General features: G+C 38.1%; 1 protein-coding gene across 2 annotated transcripts in view; it reads right to left on the bottom strand.

The window, feature by feature from the left end:
• Positions 1-559: 559 nt before the first annotated feature.
• SLC1A1 (solute carrier family 1 member 1) overlaps positions 560-22,759 on the bottom strand; it is a 75,966-nt gene continuing 53,766 nt past the window's right edge. For both annotated transcript variants that reach the window (XM_063455090.1, XM_063455091.1), the window contains exons 6-13: positions 17,085-17,127; positions 16,221-16,322; positions 13,151-13,335; positions 11,893-12,000; positions 9,441-9,563; positions 8,255-8,449; positions 6,466-6,600; positions 560-2,153 (exon numbers count right to left, since the gene is read on the bottom strand). In XM_063455090.1, coding sequence (XP_063311160.1) covers positions 1,910-2,153; positions 6,466-6,600; positions 8,255-8,449; positions 9,441-9,563; positions 11,893-12,000; positions 13,151-13,335; positions 16,221-16,322; positions 17,085-17,127 — 1,135 coding nt within the window. In that variant the 3' untranslated portion in view covers positions 560-1,909. The remainder of the gene's footprint in view (positions 2,154-6,465; positions 6,601-8,254; positions 8,450-9,440; positions 9,564-11,892; positions 12,001-13,150; positions 13,336-16,220; positions 16,323-17,084; positions 17,128-22,759) is intronic.

The following is a 22,759-nucleotide window of genomic DNA, read 5'->3' as shown; positions in this document are numbered from 1 at the left end:
CAAATATGGAGCCGTGCCAGGCTCTATGTTATCATCTTCAAGGTGCCAGTACTGGCTTCGGTAGGTGTCCACAGGTAAGGCAGGCAGGTAAGATATAGTGTCCAAAGCAATTTATTTGAAAAAAATATATAAAATAAGGACACAAACAATAGCAGGGTGTGATAACAAGGATATACACTACCGCAAGAAGTCCTTATAAAATATACAAACGCGTTTTGACATAGACGTCTTTGCTGTATATTATACAGTATATATACAGCAAACGCGTTTCGACATAGAAGTCTTCCTTAGGAAGACATCTATGTTGAAACGCGTTTGCTGTATATTTTATGCTGTATTTTATAAGGACTTCATGCGGTAGTGTATATCCTTGTTATTACACACTGCTTTTGTTTGTGTCCTGATTTTATATATTTTTTTCAAATAAATTGCTTTGGATACTTTTTTATTTATCTCTTTTAGAATGTTATTATATTCCTAACCATTGGATACTGTGTTAAATACTGTTAAGAATATATATATATATATATATATATATATATATATATATATAATATATATATTTACACACTTTTTATTCTTCATTTTTTTACACAGGGTATGTGCATATGAAATAGTGGTTTTGCTTCTATTTTCTTTTATTAATTGACACCCAGAAGCCTGGAATAGTCTCTACTCCATAGTATCGGAAGGGAATACATGAAATGTGCATTATTCATTAAAAAAAACCAAGCACTGAAGGACAGACATAGACCAGCTATTTCCTTCTGCACTGTCAGCCATGTTCATTTCAAGTAGTCACAACATCAAATTAAAATTAAATAATATATGACTATATTCCTTATATGTAGCATGTTATGTGATTATGTACCATTTGAAGACAGTCTGACGAGCAGCTGTAGATCACATTTTATTTGTTGAACTAAGCTATACCATTTTATTTATTACATATCTTAACATGCGGTGTAGATGCATGTATATTGTCAGCCAATCAATTCCCTTTTGAACCAAAAACTAGGGGGAAACCCTGGCATCCATAGCGATAAGCCGGAGGAACACTGCAACTTGTTAAAGATTTAGGTCTGGTTCCTTAATAACGGTTTAACTAACTACCCAGAGATATAGTAACTGGCACGATACAGTGATCAAGACTATTGAGATGATCCCTTGCTTACACAGTATGAGCAGTGATAAGTCATCATTACCGTTTAACGACCAGAATGGCATGCAGTGCATGACTTGAATCTCAATGCAGACGTGCTATGAGAATATGTTCTCACATTAAATGGCAACTTATTATACATTCTCTGCACATAGGAAAGCTTGTTATCTTGTATTCCTATACAGAGAAAGCCTGGAAGACATACTGCTGTACTGAATGCCTTTTCATTCTCTCAAACATTAAATAACATAATCTAGGAAATGCTTGGCACAATATAAACAGAGCACTTTAATGCTGCTATTTGAAAAAACATGATATACAAAACAGCTGTCTGGTTTGTTTTTTTGTTGATTTTTTTTTTTTTTTTAAATAACAGAATTGAGAAAAATAGGGAGAAACATGTAAAATGTAAAATGCTCTTCTGTGCTTGAGAAAAAACGAATACAAAGGATTCAGTTAACTGGTCGTTGATATTAACTCCAGGTAAAGAGCATGCGAATTCTGAATAGACATTCTGATTGGTGGCAAGATACCACAGCGTTAGGAAAAAGCTTACGTATTTTACAACGGTAAATTTAATTCATCTTGCTCGCATTGGAGCAACAGCTTTGAATCCAAAGATTGAAGAAAAGATCTGGCATTGGTGCGTTAGATGCCATATATCTTCATATAGCTGTGTTGTGGTGCAATTTTTTTCACATTCTATGTTCTTTAGAGTCTCCAGTATGCCCGATCATCCTAATCCATTCAGAATTGGGATGTCTGGGTGAAGGATATGGTATCTGACTTATCTATAGCAAAACCTCCATTCACGTAGGATTTTTTAATTTCACCATCGTCTTCGTTCTCTAAGGGCTCAATGGCAAATGGATTTGCAATGTTTACATCGGATGACATGTCCATTTGCTCCAGTTCTTTTTTGGATAGTTTCTCCACTATTCCTGTACCAAAGGCATCTCCAAGTACATTTACCATGGTTCTGAATCGGTCCCTAAGGAAAAAGAGGAGTACATTATATTAAATGAAAATTATGGAACGTTGTTTATGAACCTTGGAAGGATTTTTATTACGGTCATTAATAAATTAAAGTTGATACTGCTGGAAATAAAACGTGAAACCTTGAAGTTTAATCTTTAACCACTGAGTTACATCACTAATCACAGTAGCAATTATCATAATACCAGATACATGTATGTATTGTAAGGTAACTTTTTTGTTATGTAAGACAGCTTGCTATTGAAACCTATGGGGCAGTTTACATTAATTTAGGCAGTTGAATGTTTTAATGTACCAGTGTCTGTACACCCCTGATGGGGCCAAAATATCTTATTTTTTATGTTTTCTGGAGAATTTTTTCTTGTGGGTCTGCAATAAAATTATTTGTAATGAATCTGACACTATTATGGGCAGAGAGACTTTGACAATCTCAATGGTTTGATACATATGGTAATGGGAAGGAATGGGTGAGTCTTCTCCATTACTGTGCCCACACCCTGCCACATATGGGGTGTCAAAAAGAGTGAGGAGGTTCCCTCCTTGATATTAGGGATTCCCACTATTTACCTTTAGTTTGTTATCTCAGGGCCTAATTTAGATATTCTGAAACAAGCTTGCTGAATTTCTAAAATGGTAAATTAATGTTCTGTCTCAAAATATTCCCAGACTGCCCCGAATAATTTGCTCACATTAGCTCCTATAACCTACATATTCACAATATATACTAAAAATATGTTCTGCCCCACGGAATTCAATGTCAATGCATTGGTTTTAATAAACTTTATTGAATAACACTGGCAGTGTGAAGTAAGTACTGAGCTTGTAATTCTGAAAAAGTGTGAAAAATTGAAATTTCAAAGTGAATTTCAAAATTTACTCCATAGTTGTTTAAGTTACAGGATTATTCACTAAACACTAGTTTTAATGAATTATATCCGACTGGCAATATTCAGACCAAACAATTCAAACTATGGCAAAAGATGCGTGAATCTTTTTTCTCCACATCAGAAATTATAGCCCCTATTTTGCCATTCAGTTTTAACTAGCTATCATTTGTATTTAGTGAATAGCCATATGACACAATTGTTGATTTGTAGAATTATTTTGAATGTGTCTATTCTTAAATGAAATTTAAAATTCACTTTGAATTCCTAGCAAATCACACTTTAGTGGATAATCCTTCAGGGTTATGTAATTTCTGATGTATTTTTCCAATTGTGTGAACAGTGTGGTTATTACCTTTACTGGTAAAATAAACACAGTGAATGGAAAGTTGCGGGTGACACAATAAACAATTGCATCAATTTACAATTATCAGTTAAACACCATTTATTTTATTGCTGAATGCAATAATTAATGCAGAAAGTTCACTAACCTCTTTATCAACAGGAAGAAAATATATTGTTGTATTTTTAATTATTGACAATTGATCTTGTTATCAACAGATATAAGTACAAGAAAAATCATTCATTTATCTGGACTGTTATCTGAACGGTGACATTTAGCAATACTTTTCCTTTAAAGATTAGTGTCCACAGATGACACTATCTTAAAGGAACACTCCAGTTGGAAAAAAAAGTGAAAACAATTTGTTGAACAATTTGGCAGACAAATTGTCTATTCTCTATTACAAGTCTTGCTCTTAGCAACTGACTTACACTGGAATTTAGCTCCACTGAGCTATACTTCCAGGAAGTAACAAGACAGTTATCTGATTGACAGCCAGGGGTGGCTGTATAGATTAATTTCTAAAAGTGCTATCTTCTGTTTAAATCTGCAGTTTTTGTAAAATGGAAAAAAGAGGACACACACTTCACACATAAAGCATTTCATCAAGCTAAAGTGCTTTAGGTGTATGGAGTGTTCTTTAAGTGGCTGGTGTCAGTGTTAGATTTCTAATAGCTCCATCTTGTTCTGGAATTAAATATAGTAAGCCCTTGATGCTATACCAGCCATGGATGGGCTAAATAATTTTAGCTTTTTCTTTCATTTAAATAAAATAACTTAAGAAGCATTGGAAACAACAGATAAAATATTAAAATAGAGATTAAAATATTTGTGGAAAAGGATGCAACAATAGTAAAAGACAGGCCATCGGGCAAACCGGGCAAATGCCCGGTGGGCCGCAATGGCCATGGGCCGCGGCCAGCAGTGAAGATCAAGAGATCTCCCCTGCCGCCCCATGCAGCAAAGCACCGGCCCCAAGATGGAGTTCTGTCCAATCATGGGCCGAAGGGGAGACAGGCAGTGAGCCGGTCACCCTCCGTGCCTTCAGAGCAGCTTCCTTCTCTCCCTCTCGCGAGCTCCGAGATGATCAGAGCGTTGCCATGGTAACCCATGGCAACACTCTGAAAAAAACGGCACTTGCAAGAGGGAGAGAGACGTGGTCTGTACCTTGCCGGCTGGACCACCAGGGATTGGTGTATTGCGTTGCCCCTCTCACTGGACCACCAGGTATCTGAATGCTCCCTCTCCCCGCTGTTTAATTATTACATTAATAATTTAAGGCCATATCTACTATATACACACACCCTCACATACACACAAACACACTGCACCCCCTGCACTAACACACAAACACACAGCTTCCCTGCACTAACACACTACACACACTGCACCCCCTACACTAACACACATACTGCTCCCCTGCACTAACACACTATACCCTCTGCACTAACACACATACTGCTCCCCTGCACTAACACACAGACATAATGCTCCCCTGCTCTAACACACAAACACACTACACCCCCTGCACTAACACAAAAACATAATGCTCCCCTGCTCTAACACACAAACACACTACATACACAGCACCCCCTGTACTAACACACTACACACACTGCACCCTCTTCACTAACACACATACTGCTCCCTTGCACTAACACACTACACACACTGCACCCCCTGCACTAACACCAAACATAATGCTCCCCTGCACTAACACACAAACATAATGCTCCACTGCTCTAACACACAAATACACTACACCCCCTGCACTAACACAAAAACATAATGCTCCCCTGCTCTAACACACAAACACACTACATACACAGCACCCCCTGTACTAACACACAAACATACTGCACACACTCTATACCCCTATATACACACTACAATCCCTGCATTAACACACACTCTATACCTATATATCCACACTACACCTCCTGCACTTACACACTACACACACTCTATACCCCGTATATGCACACTATAACCCCAGCACTCACATACACACGGTAAACATACACTACACTCTACTCCCTGCACTCTCACAGGCCCTATATAAACACACACACACACACACTTTATAACACAGAAACACACACACTACAGCCCCTAGCCACATGCAACAGACCCCTTTACACACACAATACAAAACAAATAGTCTGCTCTACATACATGCAACCTCCAAAAATATACACAACACCACAGGGAACATCCCCACACATGCACAACACACTTTTACAGCCCTGATCCTGTTTTGATCTCTGGTATCCCATTATTGAGGACAGCAGCGCATGTTTACATTGCACAAACCCCCCCCTTCCCCCCCCCCCCAAAAAAAACCATGGCATTTACTTCATCCAAGAGCACTGGATCCTCTGGAGAAGCATCACATTAGCCTTCTCGTTTGGGGGGGTGCGTGTCAATGATAATGACATTACACCCCCCATTCTGGCCCTGCCCCTAATAGTAGGCTGCTCTACCTTTAATTGCCCGGGCTGAATTTTTGTCCCAGTCCGGCCCTGGTACAAGACTGTATCCTAACATAGTATTGCTATACGTCTAACCTGTGACAAGCCTTACAGTTCGGTCTACTGATATTTTTTCTACTGATATTTTTTTACTTCCCCCTCCAAGAAAATCATACCCGTAAGTCAATACAAGCAATCAAATGAATGCACTAAAATGTGTTTTAAAGAAGTCTGTAGGGGAGATTTATCAAAGTATTTCGTTCTAAAAAGTGGTCTAAAGTACAAAAAGTGGGCAATCCCCATTGAAACCAGTGGAACCAGCAGTCACATTCCATTAGTGACTCCATCCATCTTACATTTTTTTTCATGCGATTTTTAGAACATTTTAATAAATGCCCCTCAATGTTATGTACAACAGGCATACCATATGTGAACTATCGTTGGGGCTTAACATTGAGTTAATAACTTTGCTCACTCTGCTTTTTATAGATTCGTTAGCCATTAAGTCATTTATCTAGCACAGTGTGCCAATACAATTATATGCAGTATAAAACTTTAACGATCACTAATTAAATATTATGCCATACGTAATCATATATATATACTTACAGGAGCCAGTCAACAGCTATGATAAGTGTGACGTCATCAGCTGGAAGCCCCACAGCACTGAGAACGATAACCATGGTAACCAAACCTGCCTGTGGTACTCCGGCCGCTCCAATACTGGCTGCTGTTGCTGTAACACTGCAATAAATAAAAACACAAGCAAATGATACATGTGAGGACTCCGGAATGTGTATATGTAGGGGCGCACAGGGCCTCTTTTAGACACTGGCCAACCATGGGCAGACACATGACTAGTTGGACCCCCATTCTGACAGTTTTATTTTACAATATGCATGTTGTATTTGCAGCAAGAGGTCTTACACAAGGTGTTTACAGCACACCAAATATCTATGTTATGGCAAATATGGCACATGCACTATGTACACAAACGGACAATTCAGTAAGCTGGTGGAAGGGTTGGCTAAAAATTATTTAAGAATAATACAAATCATTTGTTTTGTCTTGGAACATGAAGGCAGAGCTGACTGATTCGCTCTTCACGTGGAATATTTTAAGTGAACAGGTACATCGCACACATGTCTTATTCAGCCAACCGTAATCCATGTTAATTTCTCCACAAATTAAGGCCAATATGTAGGAAATTTCCGAGAGGTAGAAAGAAAATAGGATACTCCTCCTGTGAACCATAGAAGTTGCTGCTACACTTTTGTGATACAAATTCCCACTGCTGAGTGATAATTTCTCAAAGTTTTTATGTGTATCAGTGTTCCATACATCAGCCTGTTCAGAGGTCGTTCATCCCAGCTGAAGGCCTATGTAGAAGAATTCCTCTGAAACAGCACCTCGTCACAATGTCTCTGGACCGATTAATCAGAGAACAATATATAACGGATACATGACTCATAATGGGAACAATATATTAAGGATACATGACACATAATGGGAATAATGTATTAAGGATATATGTCATAATCAAATAGCATATGCCTGGCTTATATCTGACTATTTTTTCATCAGTCATACCTTTGTGATTATTTATTTTTTTACCATGCCCTCTGAAACACTCCTATCCAGATCACGTTACATAGATTAGTAATAATATCATAATATTAGGAATTATAACATACGAGTTAGGTGGAATACCACTGTGATATCTATAAACAACACAGTCACTTACAAGCTTTTTACAATCGTTACATATTACTAATTATTGCACTGTCATCTGTGGATATTTGGACTCTTAGAATCATATGGAAATAAAGTGAGCAACTCAGAAAGAAAGTTCAAGGTGATCGGTATTCTGGTGATAATAGTAGGAGGGTCTGATGTCAGATGAGTTGGGCTGAGAGGGATTGGGAGGTGCTAGAAACATGGATGATCAAGGAATACTGTCGGCCAATCCTCATTTTATATCTTTTAGTGTTGAGAGTCATGAAATGACACTTTTATACTTTTTAAGATGTCTTAACACTCACAGTCCCCCAGAAAGTCTATCCAAACATAATTCCATGCTAATGAAGTTTCAAAGCACGTCATTAGGAATTACGTCATTTGGCAGATTATCACTCATACTGATAAAAGCTCCAAGACAAATTTACTTGTAAACTCTACAACACAATCTGATAAACTGACACTAATTAACACACTTAATAAAGCAAAACCTGCTGTGTGTTGATCACATAATGGTTTTCACAGCAAGCTTTTAAGAAAAAGTCGCCCATTTACCGCTATTAACAATATCAATATTTTTCTGTTGAGGGAAGGTGATTTTAAGTTTGGAAGCATGCTGAAAATTATAAGCTTTTTAGTTACATTGACTGGAAAGCCATACCTTATAGTGACAATTTGTCCAACATCTAGATTCATGTTGTTAAGCTGTGCGATAAAAACAGCTGCCACAGCCTCATACAGTGCTGTCCCATCCATATTGATTGTGGCTCCCACTGGTAGGACGAACCTTGTGATTCTCTTATCAACATGATTTTTTTCTTCAGCACAACGGAATGTTACCGGTAATGTTGCCGAACTGGGCAATATAAATCACAGTGTTAGCAGATGCACGTATTAAAGGCTACTACAATGTGTGTTTGCAATGTCTAGAAATCTAACGACCTAAGGACCAAATTCAACAAATTCCAATATGTATGCAAGGCAATAACTCAATCCTTAAACACATCTTATACATGATTTTCATCCACCATTCATAGGAGGCTAAACTGACTCCAGCCTATCTCCTCCCTCACTTTAAAAAAAGCTGAGAAGTCTAGAGAAGTGAATAATGTGTTTCTCAATCTGAAAGGGGTTTATAGTGTTTTATGTTAAAGGAACACAACATGGTCAGTAATACAAACATGTATTTCTGACCCTACAGTGTTAAAAACACTATTTAGTCCCCACCACCCCGCTTGCTCCCCTTAAATAACAAGAAACCTTATGTTTATTCCAGTGCCATGCAGGTCTGCACTGGCCCCATCCCTTATCTGCCTCCTTGGCTGACATGATCAGAAATGATAATCTCAGCCAATCTAATGCTTTCCCAGCTGAAAGCTCTGATCATCAATTCTGATTATCTCCGCCAAGGAGGCAGGCGGGAGGCTTAATCCTATCCTGGCCAATCAGCATCACCTCATAGAGATGCATTGAATTATTGCATCTCTATTGGGAAGGTTCAGCACCTCCATGCAGAGCGTTGTGCATCACTGACCCAGGAAACACCTTCTGAGTGACTGCCACTGGAGGTGTTCCTAGGTTGTAATGTAAACATTGCCTTCTCTGAAAAGTCCTTGTTAACATGAAAATGCCTGCAGGGACTTACTATACACTATACATTAAGCTGTAGTTGTTCTGGTAACAATCCCTCTAATGGTATTTAAAGAGGGTAAGGAATTCTCTAGAACTCTAGAGTTCTAATTCCTTAGTTAGTTTTGTGTTGAAGTAATCAATTGGCATTGCACAGAATAACCTTGTCATGCCAATACATTTCATACAATTTATAAAATAAGTAATGATCAGTTTACCTGGAGGATATCATGAGAGCTGTTAGAAGGGCTTGAGCCATGCCCATAGCAAAGCGGAAAGGGTTTTTCCTCACGATTATAAAGTAAATGAGCGGCAAGATTAAAACGGAATGGATTGCAAGCCTGAAAAAGAGAAATCGCATAGTTACCATATGAATATCCACAAAGTAAAATTGTTCTGTCAATGTATTAAATTAAATCAGCAGACTTACATGCATATGGAGTTAAAGCACTTAACGCAAACACAAATTGTAGACATGGCCAAGGCCCAAGAAAAGTGGCATATTTTAAATAAATACAAAAAACACAGGTAGGGATAAGCGCTAGAAAAACAACATATACTAAACATAGGCAGCAAACTCTGGATATAGGGGATACCCTCAAAACCCTAAAAAATGAACAACATAAAATGCACAAAAACAGGTTCCACCAATGGATGGATATAAAGATAAAATTAGTAAAGAAATATATATGGAATAAATAATAAATAAACATATTAAGTCCAATATTGGACGTTATAAGTTTATTTATTATTTATTCCATATATATTTGTTTCACTCATTTTATCTCTATATCCATCCGTTGGCACAACCTGTTTTTGTGTATTTTATATAAATGCTTAATTTGCTGGGATGGAGAGATAACCTATATAACAGGAGTGAAAAATAACAAGTCCTTGATTCCACATTGTCAAGTAGCACTCTTTGTAGGAAGAGACACTAGGTGCATGTTGGGATGCCTGTCTATAAGGACTGCCATTTCGATAGAGTAGTGCATCATGCTTAATGGATACAAAGTGTTAGCTGATTTCCCAGGTTCCTATTATCCATCATATTAACATAACAAAATAATAATGTCACAATAATGGAATTTAATCACTAATTCACTAAATAATGGAATTTGATTTGATCACTAAATCGGCTTTGAAAACGATCAGGTTGACATAGCAAAACGTTGAAAACAGCTTTGCTAGAGAATTGATTCTTAACATTTATTTTTTAAGGGACCCACATTGTGTACAATTGCGTGATGACTCACTCTTCAAATGAACAATGAACTCAGTGACTCTTTTATCAATTATTATTTCAATTATATTTGAAAAGTTTAAAAGTTATAAAACAATATTGCAAGGAGTAAATTACAGGTTTAAACAAAAACTATGCAAAATATGTCAATGCTGAGATTACAACTTTTATAGTAGTTACAGAATCCAAAACTGCTACCCAAAAATATATATTGACAGAAAGAAGTAGATCTCCCAGCCTATTTAACTAAGAGCATATTTTAGACAATCTTTACTTTTTGCATTGAGAGAAAATAAATTAAAGATTAATTTGTGTTGCATAAATATTTGCAATTATAAGCAGAATATAATACACTAGTACCTACGCAACATATTGTGTGTTCTCAGCAAGAAACATACATGTATACATGAAAATGCAGCCAGATCACAATCATCAGTGCCAGTGTATATAATAATAACTCGACATTTAAATATATAACTAGTTTTAGAAAGAAAAAAATAGTAGTTGCTTGCCATAAGACTAAATTAACCCATGAGTCTCACAAAAGTACAGAGTGACTCTTTGGGCACAATAACACAAATATACAGCACGCAATGTCTACTTTCCATTCTATGAAAGGTGTACAGATTCAAGTCCCAAGAAAGTCCCTTATATTGGGCTTCCAAGGTTGTGGACAGTGCCCAAGGTTAAAACCCCTCTTGGTTCTTTGCTAGGTAGAAAGGAAAGGACTTGAGTATTACCGGAAACCGACTTGACAGCAGAGGAGGTACATGAGGCTGTAGTATTTATGATACTTCGAGTAGCCTCTTAATTAATTCAGACAGTTGTGGTACGTGTTTTTCAGATTGAATTGCATTGTTGGAACTTTGAGATAAATAAGCTGGTTTTGTGTTGCAGTTCTGGAACTTGGGGTGAAAAAGGTTCACCGTCTCTGGTCTAATACTATTACATTAAATTAACCCTTCTCTGTATTGCAGAACCCACTATTGCAGGGTTCAAATACACACTGCACAACAAGTAGCACTCAATAACTTGGCATGATTTTCCTGAATTAAACAATTCCTTGTTTACTTTGCGACAGCACAGTCACATTCATTTTTTATGTCATGAAATATGAACATTCTGAGCAATTCGGTTTGTGTGCATTGGCGGACAGATGGGCCGATATAAATGGAGAGCCGGTATTAGTAATTAGTGTATTCTTTATATATACTATTTCTACAGTTTTAACGTACACTGCAGTTTCTTTTGTTAGAACGACAAATTGCATCACATTGAGAAAATATAACTTGTCCCCCTTAATTTATAGAATAGCCTTTACACACTGAAATACAGTGTATTCTAACAGTTACCAAGTATTGTTCTCTGTAGAAACATTGTAATCGGGTTTGACATCAATGTACAACTAACAGCAAAAATGGACGTACCCACTGAGCACAGTTGCCATATAAAGGCCGAGCTTGCGGAAGATTTCCCAGTCATTAACTTCAATTATCTTTCCTGCAATCAAAAATAAAATACCAATGGGCATGTACCTAAAAGACATAAGCAGAACATAAATGAGCTACAGACGTATAAATAAAGCAGAACGATGCACTGTTCCAACCACATTACGATAAGACAGTAAATGTTTTTATATTATGCAATTTAGAAGGTTGAACACATTTTTCTGTTGACAAAAGATGGCAATTTGCACTGCAGAACCCAATGGCATCGGATACATTTAATTTAGTGTTTACATGAGTCCAAAGTATAAGCTATTTGTAAAGAATATGTACTGCATCATAATAATATTAAAATGGAAAATTCACAATCCATTGTGTAATTGCATCTCTTCTCATGTTGACTATATTTACTAGATTATTTTAGCTATCAATGTATTAATAAAGTCCAGACATATGATATTCCACATCTCTATACAGTAAGCTGACACAAACTGGGAACAATATTGCTAAGAAAGATAAAAGCTGTTTTTCTAAACACGTATTTCAATGTACCGCCATCATTTTTTTTTTTTTTATATATTTGCTTGTGACAGGCATAGGCCAATTAATCTTTTTGCAATTAGAGTACTATTTGGATTGAAATTAAATGTCCAAACATTATTAGTGGTCAGTCTTAAGAAAGGTATCTAGAGACTCTGGGTATACACAAAACACAAGAGATGGACACACTTAAGAGGTTGGGATTAAGATTGCATAGGGTTTAGGTTTGCACTTGATGCTCAGTGATAGGTGCAATTAATGGTGCTTTATGTTAGGGTTAGATCGTTTATGACACGTAGTATTAGGGTTAAAGTCACGTTTAGTACATCAATAACCCTTAGCATTACGCTTGGTTAACTAATGTTAGCGTAGTGCTTTAATGACACTTCCCACTATGTTTAGTGCATTAACCATAATCATAGACATATATATATTTATTCTACACTGGCAACAAAAGATATTTTAGTAATTAGTAATTAATTTACACATTATTTGGCTTGTGCTCAGAACCAGTATGCTCCTGATCTTTTCTTATCTGTTGTCTGCTTAATTGATATATATATATATATATATTTTTTAAATTATTGCAAATTGTAGCAGAAATGGTGATAAGATCATTATAATAAGCTATACGACAAATATCCTGCAATTGTCCCGAATTTCATTCAATATCAGGACAGTTTAGTTCATCTCCACTTACCACATAATGATCTGGATCATTTGCATTGTCGCATCATTCAGGGCATTAAAAAAATCCACCAGAACTTTCCCCCTTTCTCCCATCTTCCCAATGACAATTCCAAAGACGAGGCAAAACACAATAAGGCCCAGAACATTGACTCCATCACTGTAAAGGCCGACTATTTTATACTCTTTAGTTTGATTCTGTAGAGTTCAATAAATCATAAAAGTAATGTCAGAAATATGTAATACACAATATAATAATATATATATATATATATATATATATAATAACAACAACGACAATGAATAGTATACACCATGCTCATGCAGAAACTGCCAATTAAACATGTATATACGGTATGCGTTTGGCATGAGTCCGCTGAAATCCATCCTAAAGGCTCTTCTGCCTTAGTGAGATCACATCTCAGCAATATATTTATATGTTCGCTTGCACATCTCACAGATTTCCAATACTGTATATCTTTAACTCAACAGTAAAAATTAATCGGTCACTTTGTTCAGATTTTATCATCAGTAAACTAAAATTTGTTCGATATTCAATCTTTGAATTTACACATGTTCCAATCTCAGTTTAGATCCTACATTCACAGATAGCGATCAGTAAACATTAGTTGTTAAAATTAAATTGTGTGTGGTAGAATTATTGGACTTCAAAAGGCAGATGCATTGAGGCTACTAGACCTGCTATTAACCTGGAACATAATAAACTTCACCTGGTTCTTTTCCACATCCACTGATTTACAAATATGCTGAAACATAACACTCAATCCAATATATGGACATTATATAACATTTAGACTTTCCTTGTAATACATATTTATATACATTTAAGATGTCCCCCTCAACCCACCCCTTCTGTGCAACTTTCTGGAGAGCCGTGGCATATGCCACTGCAGATCTAGAATGTAGCTGGGCATGTGTGTTTGGCAGATGAAGATGTGGATGTTATGAATAACCATTAAGACATGAGAGGTATGTGCCGGAAAGCCATGACTCCCAAATCAAATACATTCTCAGCAAGTAAAGAAAGCAACACAAATAGAATATGTATGTGTTGTGTGAGTGAGATTAAAGGACCACTACAGGCACCCAGATCACATCAGCTCAATGAAGTGGTCTGGGTGCCAGGTCCATCTAGGGTTAACCCTGCAGCTGTAAACATAGCAGTTTCAGAGAAACTGCTATGTTTACATTAGGGTTAATCCAGCCGCTAGTGGCTGTCTCACTGACAGCCGCTAGAGGCACTTCCGCACTTCTCACTGTGAAAATCACAGTGAGAAGACGCTGGACGTCCATAGGAAAGCATTGAGAAATGCTTTCCTATGGACTGTTTGAATGCGCGCTCTTGACGCTCATGCACATTCGGCGCTGACGTCGGCAGAGGGAGGAAGGTAAGTGTTTAACCCCTTTAGCTCTCTTCAGCCCAGCTGGAGTGGGACCTTGAGGGTGGGGGGAACCTAAAGACCCTATAGTGCCAGGAAAACCATTTTATTTTCCTGGCACTATAGTGGTCCTTTAAGTCTCTGCATATACCACTGTTTGAGCCAGAGCCAACCTGGTTCAGGTGCCCTGGTGCTCCCGGAAAGGAATTAATCTACGTGCTAAGTATTTTGAGGACATTTACACATCTAGATTTAGAAGTGGTATTGGGCACCTAAACAAAGATATACAAAAGTTACCTGGTTCCTGGAAAGTGTTACTATGTATATGAAGAAGACATCATACAAGGGGAAGAAGCGTTTTTTAAAAGAGGATTATTCAGCTGTAACTTCCACTGCTAATGACTCATTATTAGCATTGTCAGTTAATGGAAGGATTAGGAAATCTATGAATGTAGAGAGAGTTTTTTGTAGCTGATGGAGATCAGTTCTAATGTGGTAATGCTTGTGAGTTTTTCCTGTGGTAGTGTCTTTGGAGAGAGTCAGCTTTGTTTTTGGTGTACTTTGGAATGCTTTGAGCATTACAGAAAATGCAAAAGCTCAGTAAAGCTTCAACATAGATCAGTTAGTTGAGAGGTAAAGTAAAGGATGGGCATAGGCGTGCGCAGCCTATTGCATAAGGGTGTGCACCCTAAAGCACAAACACACACGCCGTGTGTATGTATAAATATATGTATATATATATATATATATACACACACACACACACACACACACCGATGTGTGTGTGAGAGCACTGTGTGTGTGTAAGGGTGCTGTGTGTGTGTAAGGGTGGTGTGTGTGTGAGGGTGGTGTGTGTGTGTGTGTGTGAGGGCGCTGTGTGTGTGAGGGCGCTGTGTGTGTGAGGATGCTGTTTGTGTGTATTTCTTTGTTGGGACTGTGGTGGTGGGGGGGACCGTTTAGAAATAGCCCCCCTCCCTGGTGGTCCAGTTGTGAGTGAACTCAAGCCTGCGGGGCTAGAGTTCACTCTAGCAAGATCTGAGCATTGCCACGGCAACGCTTCGACCTCACGAGGGCAACCTGGCGGAGCTGCTGGCTAGAGCTCCCCGGGTCCTGTCCTGCCTCCCTCCCTGTGGGCCGGTGAGGGAGCTCTTTGAACTCCCTCACCGTCCCATGGAGGCACATAGCGCGGGCCGCGGGGATTAGGGTGTGTCCAGGCACACCCGGCACACCCCGTGCACACGCCTATGAGGATGGGGCTATGATGTGTTTATAACGTAAGCTTGTTCATAATAGAATTAATTTAAGTTTTATAAACGGTAACAATGCTAATTAACTTGTTCCTTATTACAGATTTGTGTGTAACTTATAAAAATAATGGTGAGAAAGCTGAGTCTTATAAAGTAGAAAATATTCTTTGTCTAAGGATGAGAAAGGAGTAGAAGGACAATAAGTACAGAAATGTACATGTGACCAGATAAAGTAATGGATCCTACAGAAAAATATTTAATTAGGGGGTAATGCAATGGTAATGAAGTAGTTCATCCTGTCATAAGTGTATGAGAAGCTAAAGTCATATGTGGTCAGTTGTTTGGCTCTCTGTACGCCTAACAGTGAGGTTTGTAAGAACATAACGTTTTAGATGTGATGTTCTAAATTGGAACAAATCCAAGAAAAACAACTCACCGTTTCTTCAGCTGTCAAAATTAAATCGAAAGTAGAATTTTTATCTGTTGTGCTGTTCTTATTAGGATCTGTAGGTTTCAGTTCTTCACGCTTGGTTTTGTACTGCAACGGAGACATTTGCATGACCATTGTGTTTAAATTCATATCAATATAAAACAACAATATATTCACATGCCTGCCATTTTTATTTTTATTTCTATTTGGATTATGACTTCCTATCTCAAAATAACAATATAAAATACTATTCAAATGTAATGTATGTGATTTATAGCTTACAGAGCAGTATTTAAAGGGTCAGTGCAAAATGTGCTAACCTGCTCACTAGTAGAAATATACAACAGACACCCATTGAGACTGGAAGAAAGGAGTTTTTTCATACAGCAGAGGAAATGTTTTTTTTTACAGTAAGAACAATAAAAATGTGTAATTCTCTACCAAGAGTTTGTCTTAACAGAATTATATATAAATATTTTTTTAACAGCCTGGATGCTTTTGATCAATTCAAGGATTTAATTGATATGTATGTAAAGAGGTTGTTGATCCAAGGAGAAATATGGTTGCAATTGTCAAGAATACATTTTTCCCTTTTGTTTCATAATGTGGCTGTAATGTTGTTATTTTTATTTATTTATTTTTTGCCTTCTTTTGGACAAACAGCTTAAAAGAATGGGCTTCAAAATTGACCTTCAAAGTGGACTTTAGTCTTTTTTAAATATAGACTACTATGCAACTATATAATTTGTGGAAAGTAAAAAGGAAATTATCAAAGTAAAAGAAACAAGATTGTTTGAAATAACTATAATGAATATACGATATTTGCACCAGATCAGGCCTATACAGTTCATATAAATAAAAATATCCTACCTGTTGGAAGCAAGCCTGGACAATGTTTTCTGGAAACATATTTCTAGAGGCAAAAATAGATATTTAAAAAATGTCTATGTTTCTTTAGACAATATAATAGATAATGAAATTAAATTATTATTTATAACAAAACATTTATTTAGTTCATCGCTGATTACCAACAAACAATAAAATTAATACAATAAAATAAACAATAAAAAAAAAATGAAATTATCTATTTATTTAAAACAAGAGATATTAATGACAGAGAGCAATTACAAAAACCCATAAAATATCATCAGAAATGTAAAGAGATGAATGTTTAAAAAGAAAGACTGTACATTTATTAAATTTCACGAGTTGGGAATCTTTAACCCCTTAAGGCCCAAACTTCTGGAATAAAAGGGAATCATGACATGTCACACATGTCATGTGTCCTTAAGGGGTTAAATAAAGAGCATATGTTATTCGAAACCATGATAACAAAATATAAACTTAGAATTAATAGAGCCCAGAAATGAACTGCAAAGCTGACAGAAGGCTTAACCCTTTGGATTAGCGGAATGTCTTCATGATATTTGGTACCTCAGGATATAGATAGCACAACCATCTTGAGTTGTGTAAAGTTATATATTAATGACTTCTATTTATCAGAGGTAAGTATTAATACATGTGGAAATCTTGGCTTTAGTTTATCTACTTCCAAAGTATCAAGAACAGTTATGTTTAAAGATATGATAACTGTTGTTGCCAAAACATTTTACAAGTGATTATGGAGGCAAGAGGAAAAAACTAATCCTGCTTTATGTCTGTGTATATCTTGTTGATAAACCTAAACCCAGTTGACATCTTCAGGGATTGAAGTGGGTTATTTTTTTGAACAAAGGTTAAACTCATTTAAACTTATCTTTCTTACACTCAACTGTAATAAATTGCAATCAAGAATTGTTAGCAACTGAAACTATGAAAAATCTACCTTTGTAAAGAGGACATCCTCAAAGCACTTTCTAAGGTGTTTTAGAGCAGAATGACGGACAGCTGACTCATATCCTTTAGACCTATTACCCCGCAGCCTACTTTCATTTTGAGATCTCACTGAGCCATAATCAGTGATCACACTTCATGCTCAAAGAAGATCTACCGTACTTTTTCAGGGTCAGAAGACTTGGCCTTCACCCCCTACCCAGATCAGTGGGGTATTTAATCACAAGAAACTCACTTGGGCCTTGGAGTTGTTTCCGTCCAAGGTAGATATGCATTCCATAAATTCACTATATCTGGAGTAAGGTATGAAGCTATGAGATACACAAATGATGGCTTATTTATTTACGTTTTTATTGTAACAATGGAACTATAACTACTGTCTAGAACTGAGTTTCCTGTTCTGATTTTCTGCTCAAAATCAAAATTAAACTGCACACAAAAGGAGACAAATTGGCTAACTATCAGATATAATACAACATTGGAAGAACATACACTAAAAGCGGTTCTGTAACTACAGCCAGCAGTTGTATAGCTGCTCAAAATACATACTGCTTCATAAATTTCCAGCACAATTATTAGGTTCCATAACACTGTTTTTCTCAGTTTATGAATAGTTATCTTCAAAAGTAACAATAATCAAGTTACTTTTATGGCAAGACAGGAGGCTTCATATTTGCTTATCTTTCTTTACTGAACCTCCCAGCAGCAAATAAATAGTTAACAATAGTGTAAAAACAATTCAACCAATCAGATTGTATAACAGTATTATATGATGTCATCAAACTCCTCCCAAGTCCTCTTTCTTTGCTGCTTGCCTCCCAGGTGAGTCTGCTCCAATTATATCGCCTTATGTTTTTTGCCTTTAATGCAATATTTGAACAAATTTTCTCATTAATTTGTTAATTTTATAGCACCCACATCTCTATTATCATTTTAAAATAATTTTCTGTGGTAATGTTTTGTTTATCAAACATTCATTCTCAGTTTCTCACACAATTTATTATCAGTACACAATACCCTTACTACGTATAATTATACCTAACATGTTGGTTTATTTATGTCTCTGAACAGTTTTTAAACTTTATCTCCATTGCTCCCCTTTAACATTCGTCAGGGTTTGCCTCCGCGATTTTATTACATTTGTGGCCGCGGTTTCCTCTCGATTCTGAGAGACCGTGGCGCACCCTTCAGTTTTTCACATCAGTGCTGGGGACTCCAATTCCCAGGAGTCCGCGGCTCAATTTCGCGCCCTTTCTCGGTTCCCGCCTTCTCACGTCTGCAATTACCTGACACGCTTCCTCCTGCCCTTTTGCTGGCGGCGGCCATTTTAAACCGCAGTTTACCTTGTTATTTATGCGTGATCACTTCACCTCACGTCGGATCCGGTAAGTATCTTATTTACTTGTTGCTCATAGCACCCTTAAAGTGCTACCACCTTTTTCCAAATTATTCATTGTACCTTTTTGCTTTTCTTGACAGGAAAATACCTGCTGTATCTTATCATTATTAAATAAAGGAGGGCCTTGTGGGTGACCCCCACCTTTTTCTTTGTCACTTGATTCATTGAATGTTGTTGTGGGTGACCCCCACCTTTTATTCACTTTCTAATCAATTTATGACAGGTGTCTCAACACCATTACTACAAGGTGAGTGACCCTCACCTTTGCAAATAATACAATATATTATTTAAAGTGCCCCCACTCTTTAAAATATTTTACAGACATACTCATAAAAGTCTGACTACTGAGTGGTGAACCGTACTTCTTATTGTTACAGTGGTACAATCCACTTATATAATTTAGTGGTCTACCCCACTATATATTGTGTGCCGCCCTTATATATCAAACTACGCTTATTTGGGTGACCCCCCACTTAGAAATTTTACTAAGCACAATTGGGTGAACCCCATTTAACATTCTTGTCTTACGACTATTTGTCAGAATCACTAATACAGTCCTAACTAAAATGTCTGACAATACTGAGCCCGCAATCTCTCAGGAACTTAAAGCTTGGCTGGTTTCAACCATTACCAAATCCATCCCCAAGGTGTTAGCAGCCTTCCATGAAAAGACTCCTGGCGAAGTCAATCCCACCGCACATTTACTCTCTGACTCAGAGGACTCTCAGCCCTCAGATCAGGAGGTCACACGTAAGCGCCCTTGGAAAGGGAATAGTGTGTCGCTACTCCGATCACAGGGGATTCGTTCTGTTGTACATTTGGACAACATCCTGATAATGGCTCAAGATCCAGACCTTTTACGTCAACACACGAACATGACGACGGCCTTCTCAGAAGGTTCAGTTTCTCGGATTCCTAATAGACTCCATACAGACGATTTTACAACTACCTTCTACAAAGGTCAAGGCTATAAAGAAAGACATTCGCAAATTGCTATCAGACCACCAGATTCGCCTAGGCAATCTGGCTCATACCATAGGCCTACTGTCTGCCTCTATCCAAACCATTTATCCGGAACCCCTACATTACAGAGCCATGCAACGGCTCAAGACTTACTATCTAAACCGGTCCACCCCCTATGACCAACTGATCTACCTAACAGACGAAGTCTGTATAGAACTTCACTGGTGGCTTCACAACATGGAAGCCTGGAATGGCAAAGTCAATTTTGGGATCACAACCAGACTTCATTCTGGAATCCGATGCCAGTCTCTTGTGGTGGGGCGCTACGTGCGCCGAAAGGTCCACCAGGGGACTATGGTCCCCCTCTGAACAAGCACTGCACATCAATTGACTAAAACTGAACGCAGGATATTTTGCGATTCGCAGTTTTGCAAAAGATTGTTTCAATTGTTCACTAGTACTGTGCATGGACAACGTCTCTGCAGTGCGTTATGTGAATCGGTTAAGAGGTTCCCGATCCAAATTACTGTCCGACCTTACCAAGGAACTCTACCAATTCTGCCTAGAGCGGAATTTATCCATCAGAGCGGAATATCTTCCGGGCACGGACAACCTAGTCGCAGATTGGTTCTCCGTCACGTCACGTAAGCGACTGGCAATTGGATCCCCGCTTGTTCTATCAAATTCACTGTCTTTGCGGGCCCCTCACACTAGACCTGTTCGCATCTCGGCTGAATCGCCAGACGGAGGCATTTTTTCAGCTGGCTCCCAGATCCCTAGTCCTGGGCAGTTGATGCCTTTCTACACCCTTAGCCAGAGACATGAGCTTATGCGTTCCCGCCTTTCTCCATGATCCAGCGCACCCTTTACCGGGTCAAAGCCTACAATAGTTATTGTCACCCCGCTATGGAGAGCCCAGACTTGGTTTCCAACCCTGCTAGAACTATCTGTGAATTGTCCAATTCTACTACCTCGATCCCCTGACATCCTCACGAATCCAGCAGGGCACTGTCACCCACTCGCCCTTCAAGGGCGGCTCCAGCTTGTAGATTGGATAAATTCAGGGGATCCTGGAATGTCTCAGGACTTTTGGAGACAGCTCAGGCCCTCCTATGGGACTCCTGGGCCCCAGGCACTAGACGAGCTTACCTCGCTGCATGGCGGACATGGGTCAGCTGGTGTTTGGAAAGGTATACCGATCCCTTTTCAGCATCTCTGACGATCATCCTAAATTTTCTGTCTACTCTCTTTGATCGAGGCAAGTCCTATAGATCAATTAATGTTTTTAGATCCGCTATTTCCGCGGCCCACATCCCTATTGACAATGCATCAATAAGAAAACACCCTTCAGTTTGTAGACTTTTATGAGGGATCAGCCTAGCCAGACCCCCCCTCTTCCAAGATATTCGAATTTCTGGGATGTCACTAAGGTTTTTTCCCTTTTAGACTCCTGGCCCTCTAATGAGAATTTGACGTTATGTCAACTCTCTGCCAAACTGACCTTACTCCTATGTCTGGTATCCTTCCGTAGGGTCTCCGACATTCGAGCATTTGATTTCCACGCTGTCGATTTTTCGCCTGAGGGCATTAAATTTCACATCATCAGGCGAACTAAGACTAATTCCTCCTCTGTATTCTACCCTCACATGCCGAATAGACAGTCGCTTTGCGTGGACCCCTTCTCGTTTCCTATGTCAGACCACACAAACCGGTGTCCACTCCCACCGTCGCGTGGTGGATCAGATGGATACAAGCCCAAGCAGGTATTGACTCCTCTTTTGGAGCGCATTCAGTCAGAGGAGCAGCCGCATCCTCAGCCTTTCGTGCGGGTAGTTCCCTCTCAGACATTTTGTCGTCTGTGCATTGGACCAGGGAGTCTACCTTTCGTACATTCTATTTCAAACCTATGCCACATGCTCCATCTTCTATCATATAAGAGCGTTAAAACAGCAAATATGAAGCCTCCTGTCTTGCCATAAAATTAGGGATTATTCTAGCCCTAGTGACTGAATAATCTGAATTTTATTAACGACAGGAGGCGAATATTTTCCCTCCCTTCTTTGTTTTTCATTATCATTTATACCCGCCCTAAGGTAAGGTACTAAAAAAAATTCTAGTCGATCTGTTTCAAACACATTCACACATCATCTGTCATAGGTTTACACCACAACACTCTAACCAGGAGTTTGATATACTCAACATCATTTTACATGAAATCTATTGAAATTGCTGTCCCTAGTATGCATGCCATAAACTTGCATTTAACTAGTATGAGAACCTATACTCTCATGTTTTTTTTCTCTACTTCCCTTTAGTGTGAAGAACCCCAACGCTTGTGATTTATGGATTC

Source organism: Pelobates fuscus, chromosome 5 (genome assembly GCF_036172605.1).
Source record: "Pelobates fuscus isolate aPelFus1 chromosome 5, aPelFus1.pri, whole genome shotgun sequence".
NCBI classification, from domain to species: domain Eukaryota; kingdom Metazoa; phylum Chordata; class Amphibia; order Anura; family Pelobatidae; genus Pelobates; species Pelobates fuscus.
This window is presented reverse-complemented; position numbering and strand designations above follow the sequence as displayed.